Raw genomic sequence first — 16,576 nt, 5'->3', positions numbered from 1 at the left:
TTATATGAACCTAAATTATTGCCTAAGAAAAGAGAACAACACAACTTTCCAGAGAATTTTAACATTAGGTATTTTGTAAAACTAGAATTTCACAAATAATTTTCAAAATGTCCAAGATAAAGTCTAAAATTAATTGACATAAAAGAAACAGGAAAATGTGACAAATTCCCAAAGGTAAAGATAATCAACAGGTGCCAAGTGTAAGATTAGCAAGATGCTAGAATTTGCAGAAACATTTATTTATTTATTTATTTATTTGTTTACTTATCTACTTGTTTGTTTGTATATTTAATTGTTGTTCAGTTAGAGTTGTCCCCATTTACCCCCTTGCTCTCCTCTGCCCTGCCCACCCTCCTCCCACATTCAATCCTCCCCCTCTCCCCTATTGCCTTTGTCTATGGGTCCTTTAAAAATGTCCCTTGACTTGAGCCTCCCCCTTCTTTCCCTTTATATCCCCCTCCCCTCACCACTCTGGTCACTGTCAGTTTGTTCTTTATTTCCAAGGCTCTGGCTCTATTTTGCTCATTTGTTTGTTTTGTTGATTAGGTTCCACTTGTAGATGTGATTCGATAGTATTTGTCTTTCACCTCCTGGCTTATTTCACTTAGCATAATTCTGTCTACTTCCATCCATGCTTTTGGGAAGGGCAGGACCTCCTTTCTTTCTCCTGCATAGTATTCAATTGTGTAAATGTCCCACAGTTTTTTGATCCACTTACTGGTGGGCACTTCGGGTATTATTTCCAGCACTTGGCTATCTATTGCAGATGACGCTGCTATGAACATTGAGCTGCATAGGTTCTTCCATTGACTCAATCCCTGTTGGTTTTTGCAGCCAGAAATTATGGGGATTTATCTTTCTGAAACTGGTACCCTTGGCTGATGGGCCTGGTGTGGTGCTTGGGCTACTTGCTTCCAAGCTATGCCTTCTTAATTTTTATGCGCCACATGTGTATGTGGGTCCAGCCTGTTCCACATTTGCATGCCTCCTACCAGTCCTAATGGATGGGGTTTCCCTCATTCCATAGTTGTCAAACTTCCATTTAAGTCGATTTCTGCCAGTTCTGAGTGACGGTTGTTCTACAATTAAGTTGTAATTTTTTTGTGGTCGTGCGAGGAGGCAAGCCATGTTTACCTATGACACCATCTTGACAGGTGTAGTTCTTTTCAATTATTTCTTCTTTCTTAGATGAGTTTCAGGTGTACTATAAAATGAAATCTTGCAATTTGTGATGATAACATGGATGAACCTTAAGAGTACGATGTTAAGTGAACTAAGTCAAAAGGAGAACAACAAATACCCTATGGTTTCATTTATATGTGGAATAAAAAAGACCCAAAGAAGCCCTGGCTGGCGTAGCTCAGTGGATTGAGTATGGGCTGCGAACAAAAGCATTGCAGGTTTGATTCCCAGTTAGGGCACATGCCTGGGTTGCAGGCCATGGCCCCCAGCAACTGCACATTGATGTTTCTCTCTCTCTCTTTCTCCCTCCCTTCCCTCTCTAAAAATAAATAAATAAAATCTTTAAAAAAAAAGACCTGAAGAAACAAAATGAAAGAAACTGTTTGATTTTTTATTTCATTTTGCTGAGGATATTTAAGTCCCCAAATTTTCTACTTTTAGTAATCTTCAGTTCTATCATACTTCAATTGTTCTATTTACTTCTTGAAATTTTCCAGTTTATTTTTCATCACTTTACATTTTCTATCACTTATTTCTTTTTTTGAAAGTTTATTTGCAAACTTTTATTTTTGTTTATTTTTTATTGTTGTTCAAGTGCAGTTGTCTTCATTTTCACCCCACCTTGTTCTCTCACCCCACCATTCCCACCTCCCACCCTCGAACCTACCCCTTTTGGCTTTTTCCATGTACCCTTCATATGTGTTCCTTGATGGACCTTCCTCTATTTTGCCCCATTATCCCTCTCCCTCCTCCCCTGTGGTTACTCTCAGGTTGTTCTTCATTTCAATGTTTCTGGTTATATTTTGCTTGATTGCTTGTTTTGTTGATAAGGTTCCACTTATAGGTGAGATCATACGGTATTTTTCTTTCACCACCTGGCTATTTCACTTAGCATAATGGTCTCCAGTTTCATCTATGCTGCCATGAAGGGTATTTCTTTTTCTAACAACTACAAAACAATGTAACTTTTATTTTTCATTTTTTATGTGTGCCTTGCTTACTCTTTTCTTTTTTAATTTTATACTTTTCTGTTGTTCCAATTATTTCCCTCTTTTCCCCTCTCTGCACAACCTGCCCCCTACTTCCACGGTCAATCACCACCCCATTTTCCATGTCCATCAGTTCCTTGACTAATCCCTTCACTTTATTTCAAACAGTGGCCCTCCACTCTCCCTTTACCACTATCAGTCCATTCTGTGAATCTATGCCTGTGGTCCTATTTTCCTACTTGTTTATTTTTGTTCATTAGAACCCTCTTATAAGGAGATCATACTTTGTCTTTTCCCAGCTGTTTTATTTTACTCAGCACGATAGTCTCCAGGTCCATCCAAGCAGTTGCAAAAGGTAGGAATTTCTTCTTTCTTTCTTCTGTATAATATTCCATTGTGTAAATGTACCACAGTTTTAAAATCCACTCATCTACTGATTTTTTAAATTTTATTTTTAAATTACAGTTTATAGTCAATATTATTTTGCATTAGTTTCAGGGTACAACATAGTGATCACACAACCACATATATGTTCATACTTTACAAAATGTTCCTCTGATATTTCTAGTACTGAACTGGCACTGTATATAGTTATTGCAATATTATTGACTATATTTCCTATGCTATACTTTATATCCCCGTGACCTTTTTGTAACTACCTTTGGAAAAGTCTGCCCACAGAGTGCCCATGTTGGCCAGCAATGAAAGTAAGTCTACCAAGATATCTGTGTGGGAAGGAAAGGTAGCCAATCTCTCAAAGGAGAAGGGCCTTGAGCCTGTTCCTCAATGGGCTTTCACTGGGTTTAATTTGCCTAGGAATACAGGGCATGTAGCTCATCAATCATTGTCAGGCAGTAAAGATCAAACAATAGATAACATTCAAAGAATTATAAGGGTTTCTTCTGAGTCAGGGTCAGATGGCCAAAGGGCCATAAAAATTTGGGGAACAAATTCATTTTATGCTTGAGCACTTATCATTTAAATTGAGGGCATGCTTAGCAAAGCAGGTTTCACGGGATTTTATGCATTCTTTTCTTAGGACTGATAGCCCTGGAAACCCACCCTTTCCATCACAGGGCAACACCTGACTCTAGCATTATTTCAGGCTTAAGTCAGGTGGGGGATTTGGGCAGTCAAGAGATTAGGAGACTTTTTATAGACAGAATGAGGACTCAGGCTATGTCAAAGCCTACAGGGGAGGATCCATCACACTCTTTTCTATAGTTCCCCAAGTCCTTCCCTGATGGCCCCATCGAGACCATGTCTGTCTTAGGTCATCCCTCACTTGAGGAATCTTACCCGTCATTGGCTAACCACTCATCAGTCCAGGGCCAAGCAGGGCCAAGTAAAGGGGGTGGAGGTTATGCCCCCACCAGGGAGATAAGCTTTGTCTCCTTAGTGGCTTATGGTCCCAAGGTCTTTTTACTCAGCCTTATCCATGGGGGGTTACAGCTTCTGAAACCAGACAGGGTAGTTCCCAACAACTACCTGCCTGTACTTTTCAATCCCTTCCTTCACCTTTTTTACCCAGTCGTCTCACACTCCTCTCCTTTGGCAACTGTCATTCTGTTCTCTGTATCTGTGCATCTATTTCCATTTTTTTCTTCATTTATGTTTTTTAGATTTTACATATGAGTGAAATCATGTGTTTCTTTGACTGACCTATTTCTTTGACTGACCTATTTCATTTAGCATAATACCTTCTGGGTTCATCCATGCTGTTGCAAATAGTAAGATTTCATTATTTTTTATGGCTGGGTAATCTTTTATTATATTTTTGTTACAGCACTTTTATTATACACTTGTCTAATTTTTAAATTATTTTTATTTTAATCCTTACCCAAAGACATTTTTTCATTGCAGAGCAAGAGAGAGACAGAGAGAGAGAAAGAGAAAGAGGAATGTCTATGTGAGAAAGAAACATTGATTGGTTGCCTCCCATAGGTACCTGATCAGGGTTCAAATCCTTAACCCAGGTGTGTACCCTGACTGGGAATCAAACTCACAGCCTTTGGGTTTATGGTACAACACTCCAACAAACTGAGCCACACTGACCGCTGTATTTACTTACCTATTCGTGGGCACTTGGGTTGCTTCTGTAGCCTGGCTATTGTAAATAATGCTGTAATGGAGATAGAGGAGCATATACCAATATTTTTCAAATTCACATTTTGGGTTTCTTTGACAATACACTCAGAAGTGGGAACCCTGGGTCATAAGGCAGTCACATTTTTAAATTTTTGAGGAAACTGAATATTGTTTTCCACAGTGACTGTGCCAATGTGCAATCCCAACAGTGCACAAGGATTCTCTTTTCTGCACATCCTCACCAACATTTGTTTTTTGTTGATTTATTGATAATAGCCATTCTGACAAGTGTGAGGTAATATGTCATTGTGGTTTTAATTGGCATTCTCTGATGATTAGTGATGTTAAGCATCTTTTCCTATGTCTGTTGTCCATCTGCATGTCCTCTCTGAAGAAGTATCATTTATTTCTTTTCACTCATATCTTCCACAAGCTATTTAAGAAAGAAGGCATATTGTTAAAAATTCATAGAAAATTGGCTCATAACTTTTACTTCAGGGCATAACTTTCTATTAGGTGTGTGCTGTGTACATTATGTCATTTTTTCTGTTTTCTTTCTTCTTGAGGTATGTTCATATAGGTGGTCTGCTTTATTTTCTAATAAAAATATTATAACATAATAGTAATAATAATATTAATCTTTGAATATACCACATATTTGAAAGGACATTGTGGAGAATGAACTAGGGATAATATTGGAGCGAGAAGTTGAATTTTGGAATGTTGTCTTCAAAAGAAACTGTTGGTTGTGGTTTTTCCCCTGAGACGCTGTATTTACTTCTCACTCAGAACAGAGTTATATTTGTTAAGTTGTGTCATATCTCCTATGATTTATACTTTTTTCTCACTATCTAAAGGGAATTGTGTGCTCACGGGCTGCTTGCCTCTTTCTCTTGTCTTGAGTTTTCTTCCACTATACCACAAACGTAGCCTAATTATTCCAAAGGTGGTTTATCTGCATCTTCTCTTTCAGATCCTTTTCCCCACAACTCTTCAATTCTTCTGTTCCTAGTCAAGTTCACTAGCTTTGATTCTGGTACCCACCTCTTTTTGAGACTGCTGGAGTTTCCTGACTACCCTAAGATCTTTAGTGGCTTGTATTTTACTTTCAGTGTTTGCTCTTGACCTGTTTCCATTTTTGTTATACATACATTTTTCTTCACATGTTGTAGCTTGGAATTATAGATACTGTATTTTTCAGATTATAAGATGCACCCCCCCACTGCCAAATTTGGGAGAATGATGGATGTTAATGCTGCTGTTGTGTTCTGTTTACATTTACATTGGTGAAATACTATGTCATTTATGCTATTAACTATTTTGCCACATTTTTGGCTTCAAAATTTCTCTTCCTATTTTCCTCATCTAAAACCTAGGTGCGTCTTATGGTCCAAACATGTGGTATATTTCCTGGTCCTTCTGAGGATGGAACTCACATTTATGTTTTGTTTCTCTTGGTGTACAGGAAAAGAGATAAACAACTGAAGTGTGGAATATAAAAATGGAAGTATAAATTTATTTTGTACAATTGGATGGACCTACAGCTTCATTTTTGCTGTAGGTCAACCCCAATTATATAAAGTAAATTTATACTTATATTTGTTGTACTTATCTAAAATTTGAATTTATCAATGTGTTAGGTAACTTCGTCTTTTCAGAGTCCAGAGTGCTAACCATTACACAATGGAGCTTAACATTGACTTTTCTGTAAGAAGTTAGCTGTAAGTGAAAGAGGAAAAGTTTGAGAAATTAAGAAATTCATATGTAGTTCAACCTTTAATATCTGTATAATTGTGGATAAAAATAATTTGTCTGTCGTTATATGGCAATAACAACACCTTCTTCACTGTGTGGTGGTGAGGATTCAATAGAATATGTATAAAAGTGTTATTTTTGAAGTCATATTTGATTTCCTTTTCTTACATATTTTCTCTGCTTTTTTTCATGGAATATTGTATGGTTTTATATCCAAGTATTATTCTTTGTACTTTAAAAATATTCTATGTTTAAGTTGAATATTATTGTGATAATCAACATAGGAATGATGAATTAAAAATTTAAAAGAAAACATTTTTTATTTTTATTTTATTTATTTTTTCTTTTTGTATTTTAATTGTTTCGGTACAGTTTTCTGTCTTTTACTCCCATCTCGGCCCCCCCCATTTTTATTTTTTAATGGCTCATTTAGCTTGTTTTTTTTAAATTATCATTTATACCCTCATACCCTGTCCATCTCCACCCACTGCTCTTCTCCCCCCAATTAACACACTGTTGTTCATGTTCATAAAAATACAATATTTAGTGGTATTCTGGAATTCAGTTTTAGTCACCATAAAGCAAAGATTTACAAGACCATATTTTATTGCTCTTGCATTGTGTTCCTACCACAATATCATAGAATTGTACACTTGAAATTTGTATAATTTTATTAAGCAATGTCACCTCAATAAATTTAATTAAAAATAATTCTAAAAATGCTTCTCTTTCTTCTCATTAAAAGTTTCTCTTCTTAGATACACTGGGAAAACCTAAACGACCATAAGACATGATTCCCCAGGCCAGTGATCTCACAATCCCAGATATTGGAACATCTCTTGGTCATTACCCTCTGGAGCTATCATTAGCTGCTGCTCTGTTGTATAGTCATTTGTGTGTGTCTTTAATGATCCTGCATTGGACCAGTTAATTTTGGAAGAGCTGTGTATTTCTGAAACCTTAATGATGCTGTTTTTTTTGGTTCCCTTGGCAAAATAGGTAGGTGGGGGGGACAGAAATAAAATGTATAGTGAGCAAATCAGCTATCTAAGGTCTCTCTGTTTCAGTCATGCAAAAATTAAGCTTCCCTTAACTCACTGTGATGTCAGCTTTCTGTGTGGCTGGCTGCTGCTGGCAATAGAGAAGGATGGAGCAGGAATCAGGCCCATGAATGAGAGTCACTTGTGTGGTCAGTTGAAGGTATGAGGCAATGTGTAAGGGAACCTGTATATATCTTACCCTCAAAGAATGAGAATAAAATTGTGGAAGGATATCAGGGATGACTCAGAGTTTAGCCTATGACTACTCATCTTCCTTACCAAGTTTCCCAACTGTTTGACCTCTTGTTTTAATTTTTATTTTTTTGGTTTCATGTGCTCTCCTTTCTGGCCTTGGGCTTATGCCTTGCCAGTTGGTAAGTCTAACCAATGCCTAGAAACCTTTCATCATTTTGTAACCTTCGGCCTCACCTTCCATTCCAGTTTTCAGTCCTCATCATCCTAATGGTTGCAGTTCTTTTTGACTGACTGGAAGCTGTTGAGCATTGTTGGTGTGTTACAGCAGAGTGGCAAGTACTGTCTCTGAAAACTGTCATTCACCCTCTAATGGGAACTTCTCATGAATTCATTCTTTGACAGCTCTCTCACATTTATTATGTTACTCATTTATTAACCAACCCCTTTGATATTAGTTATATTGTGTGTCCACGATGAAGAGGTCTGAACTTCCCATTTACAAGGTGGATAATTCATGGAATTGCTGTCTCAATTTCTATTTCTTCTCCTTTATCATCCCACTTTCTTCAGTCATGGAATTACTCTGTTCCTTCCCTTTCCCCTTTGTTTTTCTGCTTTATTATTTTTAAAAATTTAATTAATGAACTTTATTCTTAATGCAGTTTTTAGTTCACAGCAGAATTGAACAGAAGGTACAGAAAGTTTTCATATACCCTTGTTTTCACACATGCACCCTCCCTTATATGAATATCCTTCTCGAGAATAGTACATTTTTTTATCACTGATGAACCTACACTGACATGCCATTATCACCTTGGTGTTGTATATCTTATAGGTTTTGACAAATGTATAATGACTTCTATCCATCACTGCAGCATCATATGGAATAGTTGCACTTCCTTACAAATGTTCCATGATCTCTTTGTTCATCCCTCCCTCTCCTCTAATGCCCTAGCAACCACTAATCTTTTAACTATCTCCACTGTTTTGCCTTTTCTTAAACATCATGTAGTTGAAATCAATCATATAGTAAGTATCTTTTCAGATTGGCTTCTTTTATTTAGTAATATGCATTTGTTTCCTTCCGGTCTTTTCATGGCTTGATAGCTCATTTCTTATTAGCTCCAAATTATATTCATTGTTTGGATATGCCAGTTTATTTATCCATCACCTATTAAAGAACATTTTGTTTGCTTCCAAGTTTTGGCAGTTATGAATAAGCTGTTATAACCATCCATGTGGTTTTCGTGTGGAGATACATTTTCAATTCATTTGAATAAATACTAAGGAACATGATGGCTGAATCTTCTGTTAAGAGTATGTTGAGTTTCATAAGAAACTTTCAAACTGTCTTCCGATCTGGCTGTGCCATTTTTTTCACCTTCACCAGCTTTCTGTTCCTGTAGGTCCACATTCTGGCTAGCATTTGGTGTTGTCATTATTTTGAATTTTGGCCTCATCACTAATTCCTTGTATCCACTTCTTTATTGGCTCCCTATATTTATTTAATAATTTTTTAAAAACAAGCATGCTTTCTTTATTTTTTCACATTTTTTTATTGTTGTTGAAAAGAAACAAGCAAGCAAAATATAACCAGAGACACTGAAATTAAGAACAAACTGACAGTAACCAGAGGGCATGTGAGAAAGAATAATGGGGGAAAAAGAGGGAAGAGTTTTCAGAAAGATGTAAATTCTTAAATATCTAGATTAGTTTCCAATGTTAGGCACAAACTATTCTCTATCATCTTTCTCACTTTATTTTCTTCTGTTCTCCAAAACAATATCTATGCAATAGACATTCTGCATGCTTTGTTATTAACCCAGTGAGCACTAAACTTACTTATTTTTCACATTTCACCACCTAAAATGACCCTTTAGACATTGTATTTATGTGGTATAACACTTACTATCTCCTAAATCTATACACAACTGCCACATCTCTTATGTTTCCTTTTCTCATCACTATAGTTATTTATCTCCACAGTTCTCATATATTAGAGGGTCTCTTCTACTTCCAACACATGCTATATGTAATGTCTAGTGTACATTTAGATAAATATTTGATATGGATTGACATTGTACAACATGGTCTATCTTGAGATTTGACACATAGTAAGTAAATCTCTTTGTATTTATTTATTTATTTATTTATTTATTTATTTATTTATTTATTTATTTATTTATTTCCTGGACAACACCCTTTATTCGGAGTAGGAACGCCCCACATGCAGCATGAGAACCTTCCCCATTTTACTCTAACACGGACATGCTCACGTGCATAGCTTCCCCAGACCCAGGTGCACGGTCTGCTCTCGTGAAGGTGCTGTCTGAACTGGAGGCCACAGTAACCGCAGGTCCCAGTTTTTCTTTGTCCAAGTTTATGTAGATTCTCGGGTGGCCCAGAGCCCCCCCCACCGCCGTCACACGATATGATGTGACTCTCCACTTCACCCACGGGCTGTTCGGCTATTAAATCAATGGCAAAGTTCTCATTCACCTCTTTCTGACGATCTACAAATCGAATTTTCCTGTAGTCTTTATCACCATAAGCCTGGCCGGTGTGCGTGACCTTCTCCTCGGTCAGCAAGATGTGCACCTCGAAACATCTAGCGCCCCGAGGCAGGCTAAAAGCGGCCGTGCTGCCCCGGCACAGATGCCGGCAGAAGGTCAATGCTGCCGCCATCTTGCGGGTTGACCTGTATTTATTTTTTTAAGTATGGTTGCTATACTATCTTATATTGCATATATTGGTTAGAGGTGTACCACATAGTGATTAAACATTTTTACTCCTTACAGTGTGATCATCCCACTAATTCTTATTTGCTGACTTTTTGATAATTGTCATACTGAATGGGTATGAATTGATATCTCATTGTGGTTTGGATTTGCATTTCCCTGATGAGTGGTGATGTTGAGCATTTTTTCATGTTTGTTGGCTATCTGCGTATGTGCTTTGGAGGAATGTCTTTTCATGTCTTCTGTCCATTTTTCAACTGGATTGTTTATTTTTTGTTATTGATTTTTATGAGTTCCTTATAATTTTAGGTATAACCCCTTATCAGAAATATCTTTTGAAAAATCTTTTCCCAGTCAGTAGGTTGCTGTTTGGTTTTGTTGGTTTCCTTCACTGTGAAGAAGCTTTTTAGTTTGTGCTGTCCCATTTGTTTATTTTTTTGTTTTGTTTATCTTGCTCAAATGGATGTGTCCAAAATATAGTACTCAGACTGATGTCTGGTAGTTTACTTCCTATGTTTTCTTCTAGGACTTTTATGGTTTAAAGCCTTATAAGTAAATTTGCTTTAAATTAGCACAGTGAGTAAGTGAGAAGTTATAAGAGTGGGAATAGAGCATAAGGAAAACTTTGGTCTTGAGTAACCATCTGACTTTATAATGTGCCTAAAATACCTCTCGTTTTTTCCACCTACATAATGAAAGTGAAAATAAAAACTAAAGATTTTATATACCTCATGATAAAGGCAATTTGGGAGAAAAGTCTGTTATCCTGAGCAGCTGGTGTTGTATGGTTTGGCTTCTTTGCCTTGGCAGATGAACACCAATGTGCACCTTCAGAAATCTCTTGAAGTACCTGTCTTGGCCCTTTCTTCCTTTTCTCCTCCCATTTATCCTGAATGACAAGGGAAAGAGCCAGTGTTACCTGATGTGGTCAGAAATAGTTTAATGTTTTAAGTATGTAGAATTGAAGTTTATGGCATTAGGTTGTTGGGGATAGCAGTGGGGGAGGGGACACAGCCTCATTGGACCATAAAGCTTCTTTCTGCATGCATCAGGCAGTCTTTGATTGGTATGTCCACTAAGGAGTAAAATTGTTTCTGGGAAATATGCTTAAATGATTGGATGCTAGTGCACACATGAGGGCTTTACTTCAAACTAGGTCTAATTTCAATACTTAAGAAGAATGGCGGAATCTGAATTTGAGGAATGATTTTCTATACTTGAAAGTCACTCATATAGCTAGTCTTCAATATAGAATAAATGCCATTTATTGTGCCATACTATGTGCTAGTATGTCATTTATTTATGTATTATGTGTCTTATCTCTGTAACACCCTGAAAGTGAGGTAGTATTATCTCCATGTTATTAATGAGAATCTGAAGCTCAGAGAGGTCAAGTAACTTTGTCATGCTCACATAGCAAATAGTGGTGGAGCCAGGGTTCAAAAACAAGCTTGGGTTCTGTCAAAGTCCAAGATTTTAACCACTCTGCCATAATGTATGAAAGTCAATCTGTGATTTTCATATTTGCAGGATTGAAAAAGATAGAAATGAAAATTTGGAAATGATTTCTGGACTTCTGAATGTGATCATAAAGCTGTGTGATAAGACTACCATGTAGAAGAACCACACACTTTTGGAAATAACTGTACTGTAACCCTCAGTAACAGAAACTGACTGGAAAGAGAATACTTCTGGAATGGTAGAACAGACAGAAAACATGTGCCAGGGAGAATTTCATGTGCTTGTTTGTTCTCCGTACCTGTTTCTCCTGCTAGGTGGTATTTCTAGACTCTTCAAATCATATGAACAGTTCAGATCTTTACAGTGAATTGCATGTGTATATCATTGTGCAGCATAAGGGGAAGTATATTTATTCATTACCATGTGTGATTTTTCACAGAATCTCTGTGTGTCTGAGAGGGCAAGTAACAAAAGCAGCTGCTTTTTCTCTCCTACCTTAAATGCAACCCAATGTCAAAGACAGGAGCAGCACTCAATCAGTGAACTACAGGTGAGAGACTGATGTTCTCTTTAATTTACCTTGGTTCTCAGAGACAGAGTCTACTGTATTTCATCACCTGAACCTTCCTCAGCTCTTTCTCTTTTCTCCTAACTCATTTTTTTATATTTAATGTATCTTTCCTAATTCCCCCCTTTCCCCATTTTCCCCATATTTTAAATATTCATTTTTATCCCTTCTGTTTTATTTTGTCTAAATACCAGATTATTCCATAGACTTTAGAAAAAAAAATTTGAATGCTAATTCTAGGTTTTTAGTGGAAATGCTATCTAATCCCCAGGAAGAAATCTCTTGTGAAGGTTTAGGTGACTCCTCACTGAGAGATGGATTCTCTCTCACTGAGAGTCATGGATTGTATAAATTTTTAAATGAGGAATTTTCCCTTATGCCTGTTTAAACTATTGGAAAAGGCAACCGAGAGAGAACAGAACCAAGAATAATAGAGATCACTGACCTGAAGGCTTGGCCTTACTACAAGCTGGGGCTATTAATATAACCTCTCAATCAAGAAACAATCTACTTTCTATAGGTAACTGAGTATATAATATGGGTTACATGCATATGAATAATGACAGCTAATTTTAATGGGTAATTTTATATAATTCAAGGTATTTTCCTCACATTGTATGTATCTTCCTTATTTTTTTTCTATTCAGTTCTCTCTAATTCCTAAAGAGCTGGATCCATTTCTGTGTCCTGGTGTATCCTCCCCTACCTTTGTGGCTGACATGAATTACCTTCTTCCCTACCCCCTAAAAAACCCTTACCAAATATTCATCTTACTATTCACTTTACATGTATGGTATACCACATTAGATTGTATTTGGTATGTGTGCAATTCTTGTATTTTCAACTGTTTTCTTGTTCTTTTACTTACACAAGTTAGCAAAGGAACAAATCAGTATGAAAGAAAATTTTCAATAAAAGCTATAAGATGTAATTGGGATTTTAATGGAAGTTTTAGGATAATAGAATTAATAAAGAACAACAGAATGGGCTTCTTAGTGGCATCACTTTAAGTGTTTTTAACAGTTATAGAGACCAGTTACAGACCCGCAAAATAAGAATCTTTACACAAATCATAATAGCAGGAAAAGTAATCAGTTTTCCGAATACAATTAACTTTTTGTTGTACTTGTCAAATGATCTTTATCTAGTCATACATGTTATATTTAGTTATCATTAGCCTGGTATATAATTTAGTATTAATAATGGACACTGTGAATGTTGCTACTTTTAGTTTCAACCTGGAAAAAAAAACACTGTTTCTGTTTTTTAAAACTTAATAAATTTCTCTATTACTTATCTTTTTGGAATAAAATCAAGGGATTTAACTTTTGGTGCCCATTTCTTACAAATGTGTGAGTCTGGGAAACTCAGTTTATTTTTCTGGATCTCATGTTTTCCATCTGATTGATGACCAAATGAAAAATGACTTTTATATATTTCCATGAGAATTTTCTTCTCAATACAATGTGGACATGTGCTTTTTCTCACTAAGGCCTTGGATCACTTTCAACAGCTACTGAGTTTCCTAGCTCCCTCCCTGGTGTCTCCATCACCTCCTCTCCATGCATATTCTTCCCATCAGTCCTGTCCTGCCCTGATGAGCAGCATATGGGGTTGTCCCCTGCTCCCAAACCCCACTCTAAGCTCCAGGTTTCTGACAATAGAAAGTGTACACCTTGACATTGTGGACTATTGGCTCAGAAGGTGACAGTGTAATTACCATGTGTAAGTGAGAATATAGTGGCATTTGTGCCAGTGATGGTGATCCAGAATTGGGATCAAGACATGACAGCCTCTGTGAGTTTTGATCTGGGATGAGTGAAGGTATCAGTCATAGGGCTGTTTGTGTAAGAAGGTCTGGAGTTGTAGCTGCAAAATGAAGGATGTTAGTATTCCTGTTCTACTGTATTTCATCAAATCCCAAAGTGATTAACTTGTATTGAGTGTTTTTAGGACCTACTCTCCACTATCAGGAATGACTGCAGTGTGTATTCGAAATAAAGAAACATAACACTGTTTTCTGCTCACCCTCCATATCACACCCTCCAATACAACACACATTAAAGGGCTAAATCTTCAGTGTTACATTTTGTATTTTGTGGGTTAAGTTCAAGAAGGAAGCTTTGTGCCCTAATAAAGTATGTCTTATTAATGTTTGCTATTCCTCTTATTTTATAATCATAGATGAAAAGCATAAAATAAAAATTTCCCTGAACATAAAATATCTGAATGTATTTCAAAGTAAACAGGTCAATGTGAAATTTTAGAAAGGGTGACCATGCTGGTAGCACTCAGTACTTTAACGGGTAGGGGGATGGCAGTGGACATAAAAGATGTCACCAAAGGGAGGCTGAGACACTGATGCATTAAAATTTAATATCTCGAGTGTTCCAAGTGCTGGTCCTTAATACCTTCATGCATATGGACTGAAAAAATCTGTTTGCAGAGCAACTTTATATTTTTAGTGGTTATGTTAGGCATGTGCCTTAGTTAAATTCTGATGAAATCTCCTGAGTGTATATTTATTAGGTCTGGAGAAATCCTTGTATCACTAGGAGGCACAGATTCCTAATGAAATTCTTGCAGAGAGTTTAGGCCAGCTTATGGCTTTGCAGTTATGAAAAATTGTGTGGGATTAGAGGCCCCCATATTAGAAGTGGACATGATAGAGTGTGATGGAAAATAGTGCTGGTTTGATATTTTTTATTAGAGTCCACATAACCCTCTCATTCTCTATATTTAGGGGCTCTTCAATTTCACATACACTAATCTCTTTTTTCAGTTTCAAGCTTCATGCTATCCTAATTCAGTCTTGACTCATGTCAAGAGCTTTTCACTCCTGGGGATACAGCCCTCAGTTACTGATATTTTCCTCTTATTCCTGCTTTCAGTGAGTTATGAGAGCAAAATAGAAAAATAAAAAGATGAGAATATACATAAAAGCAAGATGGAATCTGTTGAAAATGAGGAATAGTCAATATTAGAAGTGATTTAAACAGGTGATGGATATCATGTATACTCATGAATTTGAGAACTAACAGTGGAGTGAGAGTTTTAGTGATAGGTTTAAAATATGTTACAATTCATATGGTGCAATATTACGCAGATTTTACATTTTGTTTTGTATATTTAGGGAACTGTATAACTGTATACTTTTTATTTGTAATGAGAACATTGAAATTCTTTGATGTCTTGTCATCTCTGTAATCACAATTTCCTCTTCATTTTCTTAGTTCTCATAATTGCAGCCACAGCCCAGCTGGGTGGATCAATGGATGGAGGGAATCACTCAGTTGTGTCTGAGTTTGTGTTTCTGGGACTCACCCATTCATGGGAGATCCAGCTTGTCCTCCTGGTGTTTTCCTCTGTGCTCTATGTGGCAAGCATGACTGGAAACATCCTCATTGTGTTTTCTGTGACCATTGATGCTCACTTACACTCCCCCATGTACTTTTTCTTAGCCAACCTCTCCTTCATTGACTTAGGAGCCTGCTCTGTTGCCTCACCAAAGATGATTTATGACCTTTACAGAGAGCATAAAGTCATCTCTTTTGGAGGCTGCATTGCTCAGATCTTCTTCATCCACGTCATTGTTGGGGTAGAGATGGTGCTGCTCATGGCTATGGCCTTTGACAGATATGTGGCCATATGCAAGCCTCTCTACTACCTGACCATCATGAGCCAGAGAGTGTGCATTTTGTTTATAGTTGCTGCTTGGACTCTTAGCATCACTCATTCACTGTTCCAACTAGCATTCATTGTTAATTTGCCCTTCTGTGGTCCTAATGAATTGGATAGCTTTTACTGTGACCTTCCTCGGCTCCTCAGACTGGCCTGTACAGATACCAACAGATTGCAGTTCATGGTCACTGCCAATAGTGGGTTTATCTGTGTTGGTTCCTTCTTAATACTCCTCATTTCCTATATCTTCATCGTATTTACTGTTTGGAAACATTCTTCAAGTGGTTCATCCAAGGCTCTCCCCACTCTGTCAGCTCACATCACTGTGGTCCTTTTGTTCTTTATCCCAACCATGTTTATCTATACATGGCCACACCCCAATTCACAGATGGACAAGTTTCTTGCACTGTCTGATGCTGTGCTCACTCCTTTTTTAAATCCAGTCATCTACACATTTAGGAATAAAGAGATGAAGGCAGCAATGAAGAGAGTATGCAAAAACTTAACTATTTACAGAAAAATCTCTTAAGTGATAAGGTTAAGGCCTTTTCACTAACAATGGCATAGTCTTTGGTTTCTATCTGATATTTTAGATCAGTAAGTTTGAGGCATCACATATTGATTTGTATGTTATCAAATCTTTAACATAATTTTTAACTAATGAATGTATTCATTCCAGGGGAAAAGTGACTTATGAAAACATTATGTCTATCTCTGTGAGTCCCATTAAATTTTTTCCAGATATGTTATATATTTTTCAGTGAACAGGTCTTACATATCTTTTTTGAGATTTATTCTGAAGTATTTAAATTTTTGGTACTGTTTTACATAGTATTTTTTGTTTAATTTCTGATTATTTATTGCTAATATACATAAATA

General features: G+C 36.7%; 1 protein-coding gene and 1 pseudogene across 1 annotated transcript; one reads left to right on the top strand and one right to left on the bottom strand.

The window, feature by feature from the left end:
* Window positions 1-9,427: 9,427 nt before the first annotated feature.
* LOC123808453 lies at window positions 9,428-9,934 on the bottom strand (annotated as a pseudogene).
* A 5,353-nt stretch (window positions 9,935-15,287) lies between these two features.
* On the top strand, window positions 15,288-16,226 carry LOC123808711 (olfactory receptor 4F3/4F16/4F29-like). The gene has a single exon (XM_045823518.1). It carries the CDS (start codon window positions 15,288-15,290, stop codon window positions 16,224-16,226), a length of 939 nt encoding a protein of 312 aa, XP_045679474.1.
* The last annotated feature ends 350 nt before the right edge of the window (window positions 16,227-16,576 follow it).

This window comes from Phyllostomus hastatus, unplaced genomic scaffold (assembly GCF_019186645.2).
Source record: "Phyllostomus hastatus isolate PE091 unplaced genomic scaffold, TTU_PhHast_1.1 phas_scaffold_501, whole genome shotgun sequence".
Taxonomy (NCBI): domain Eukaryota; kingdom Metazoa; phylum Chordata; class Mammalia; order Chiroptera; family Phyllostomidae; genus Phyllostomus; species Phyllostomus hastatus.
The sequence above is the reverse complement of the archived record's forward strand: the minus strand, read 5'-3'. Positions and strand labels throughout refer to the sequence as shown.

Bases quoted from the DNA above. Each gene is read 5' to 3' on its own strand.
- LOC123808711 (XM_045823518.1), top strand. From the start codon at position 15,288: ATGGATGGAGGGAATCACTCAGTTGTGTCTGAGTTTGTGTTTCTGGGA.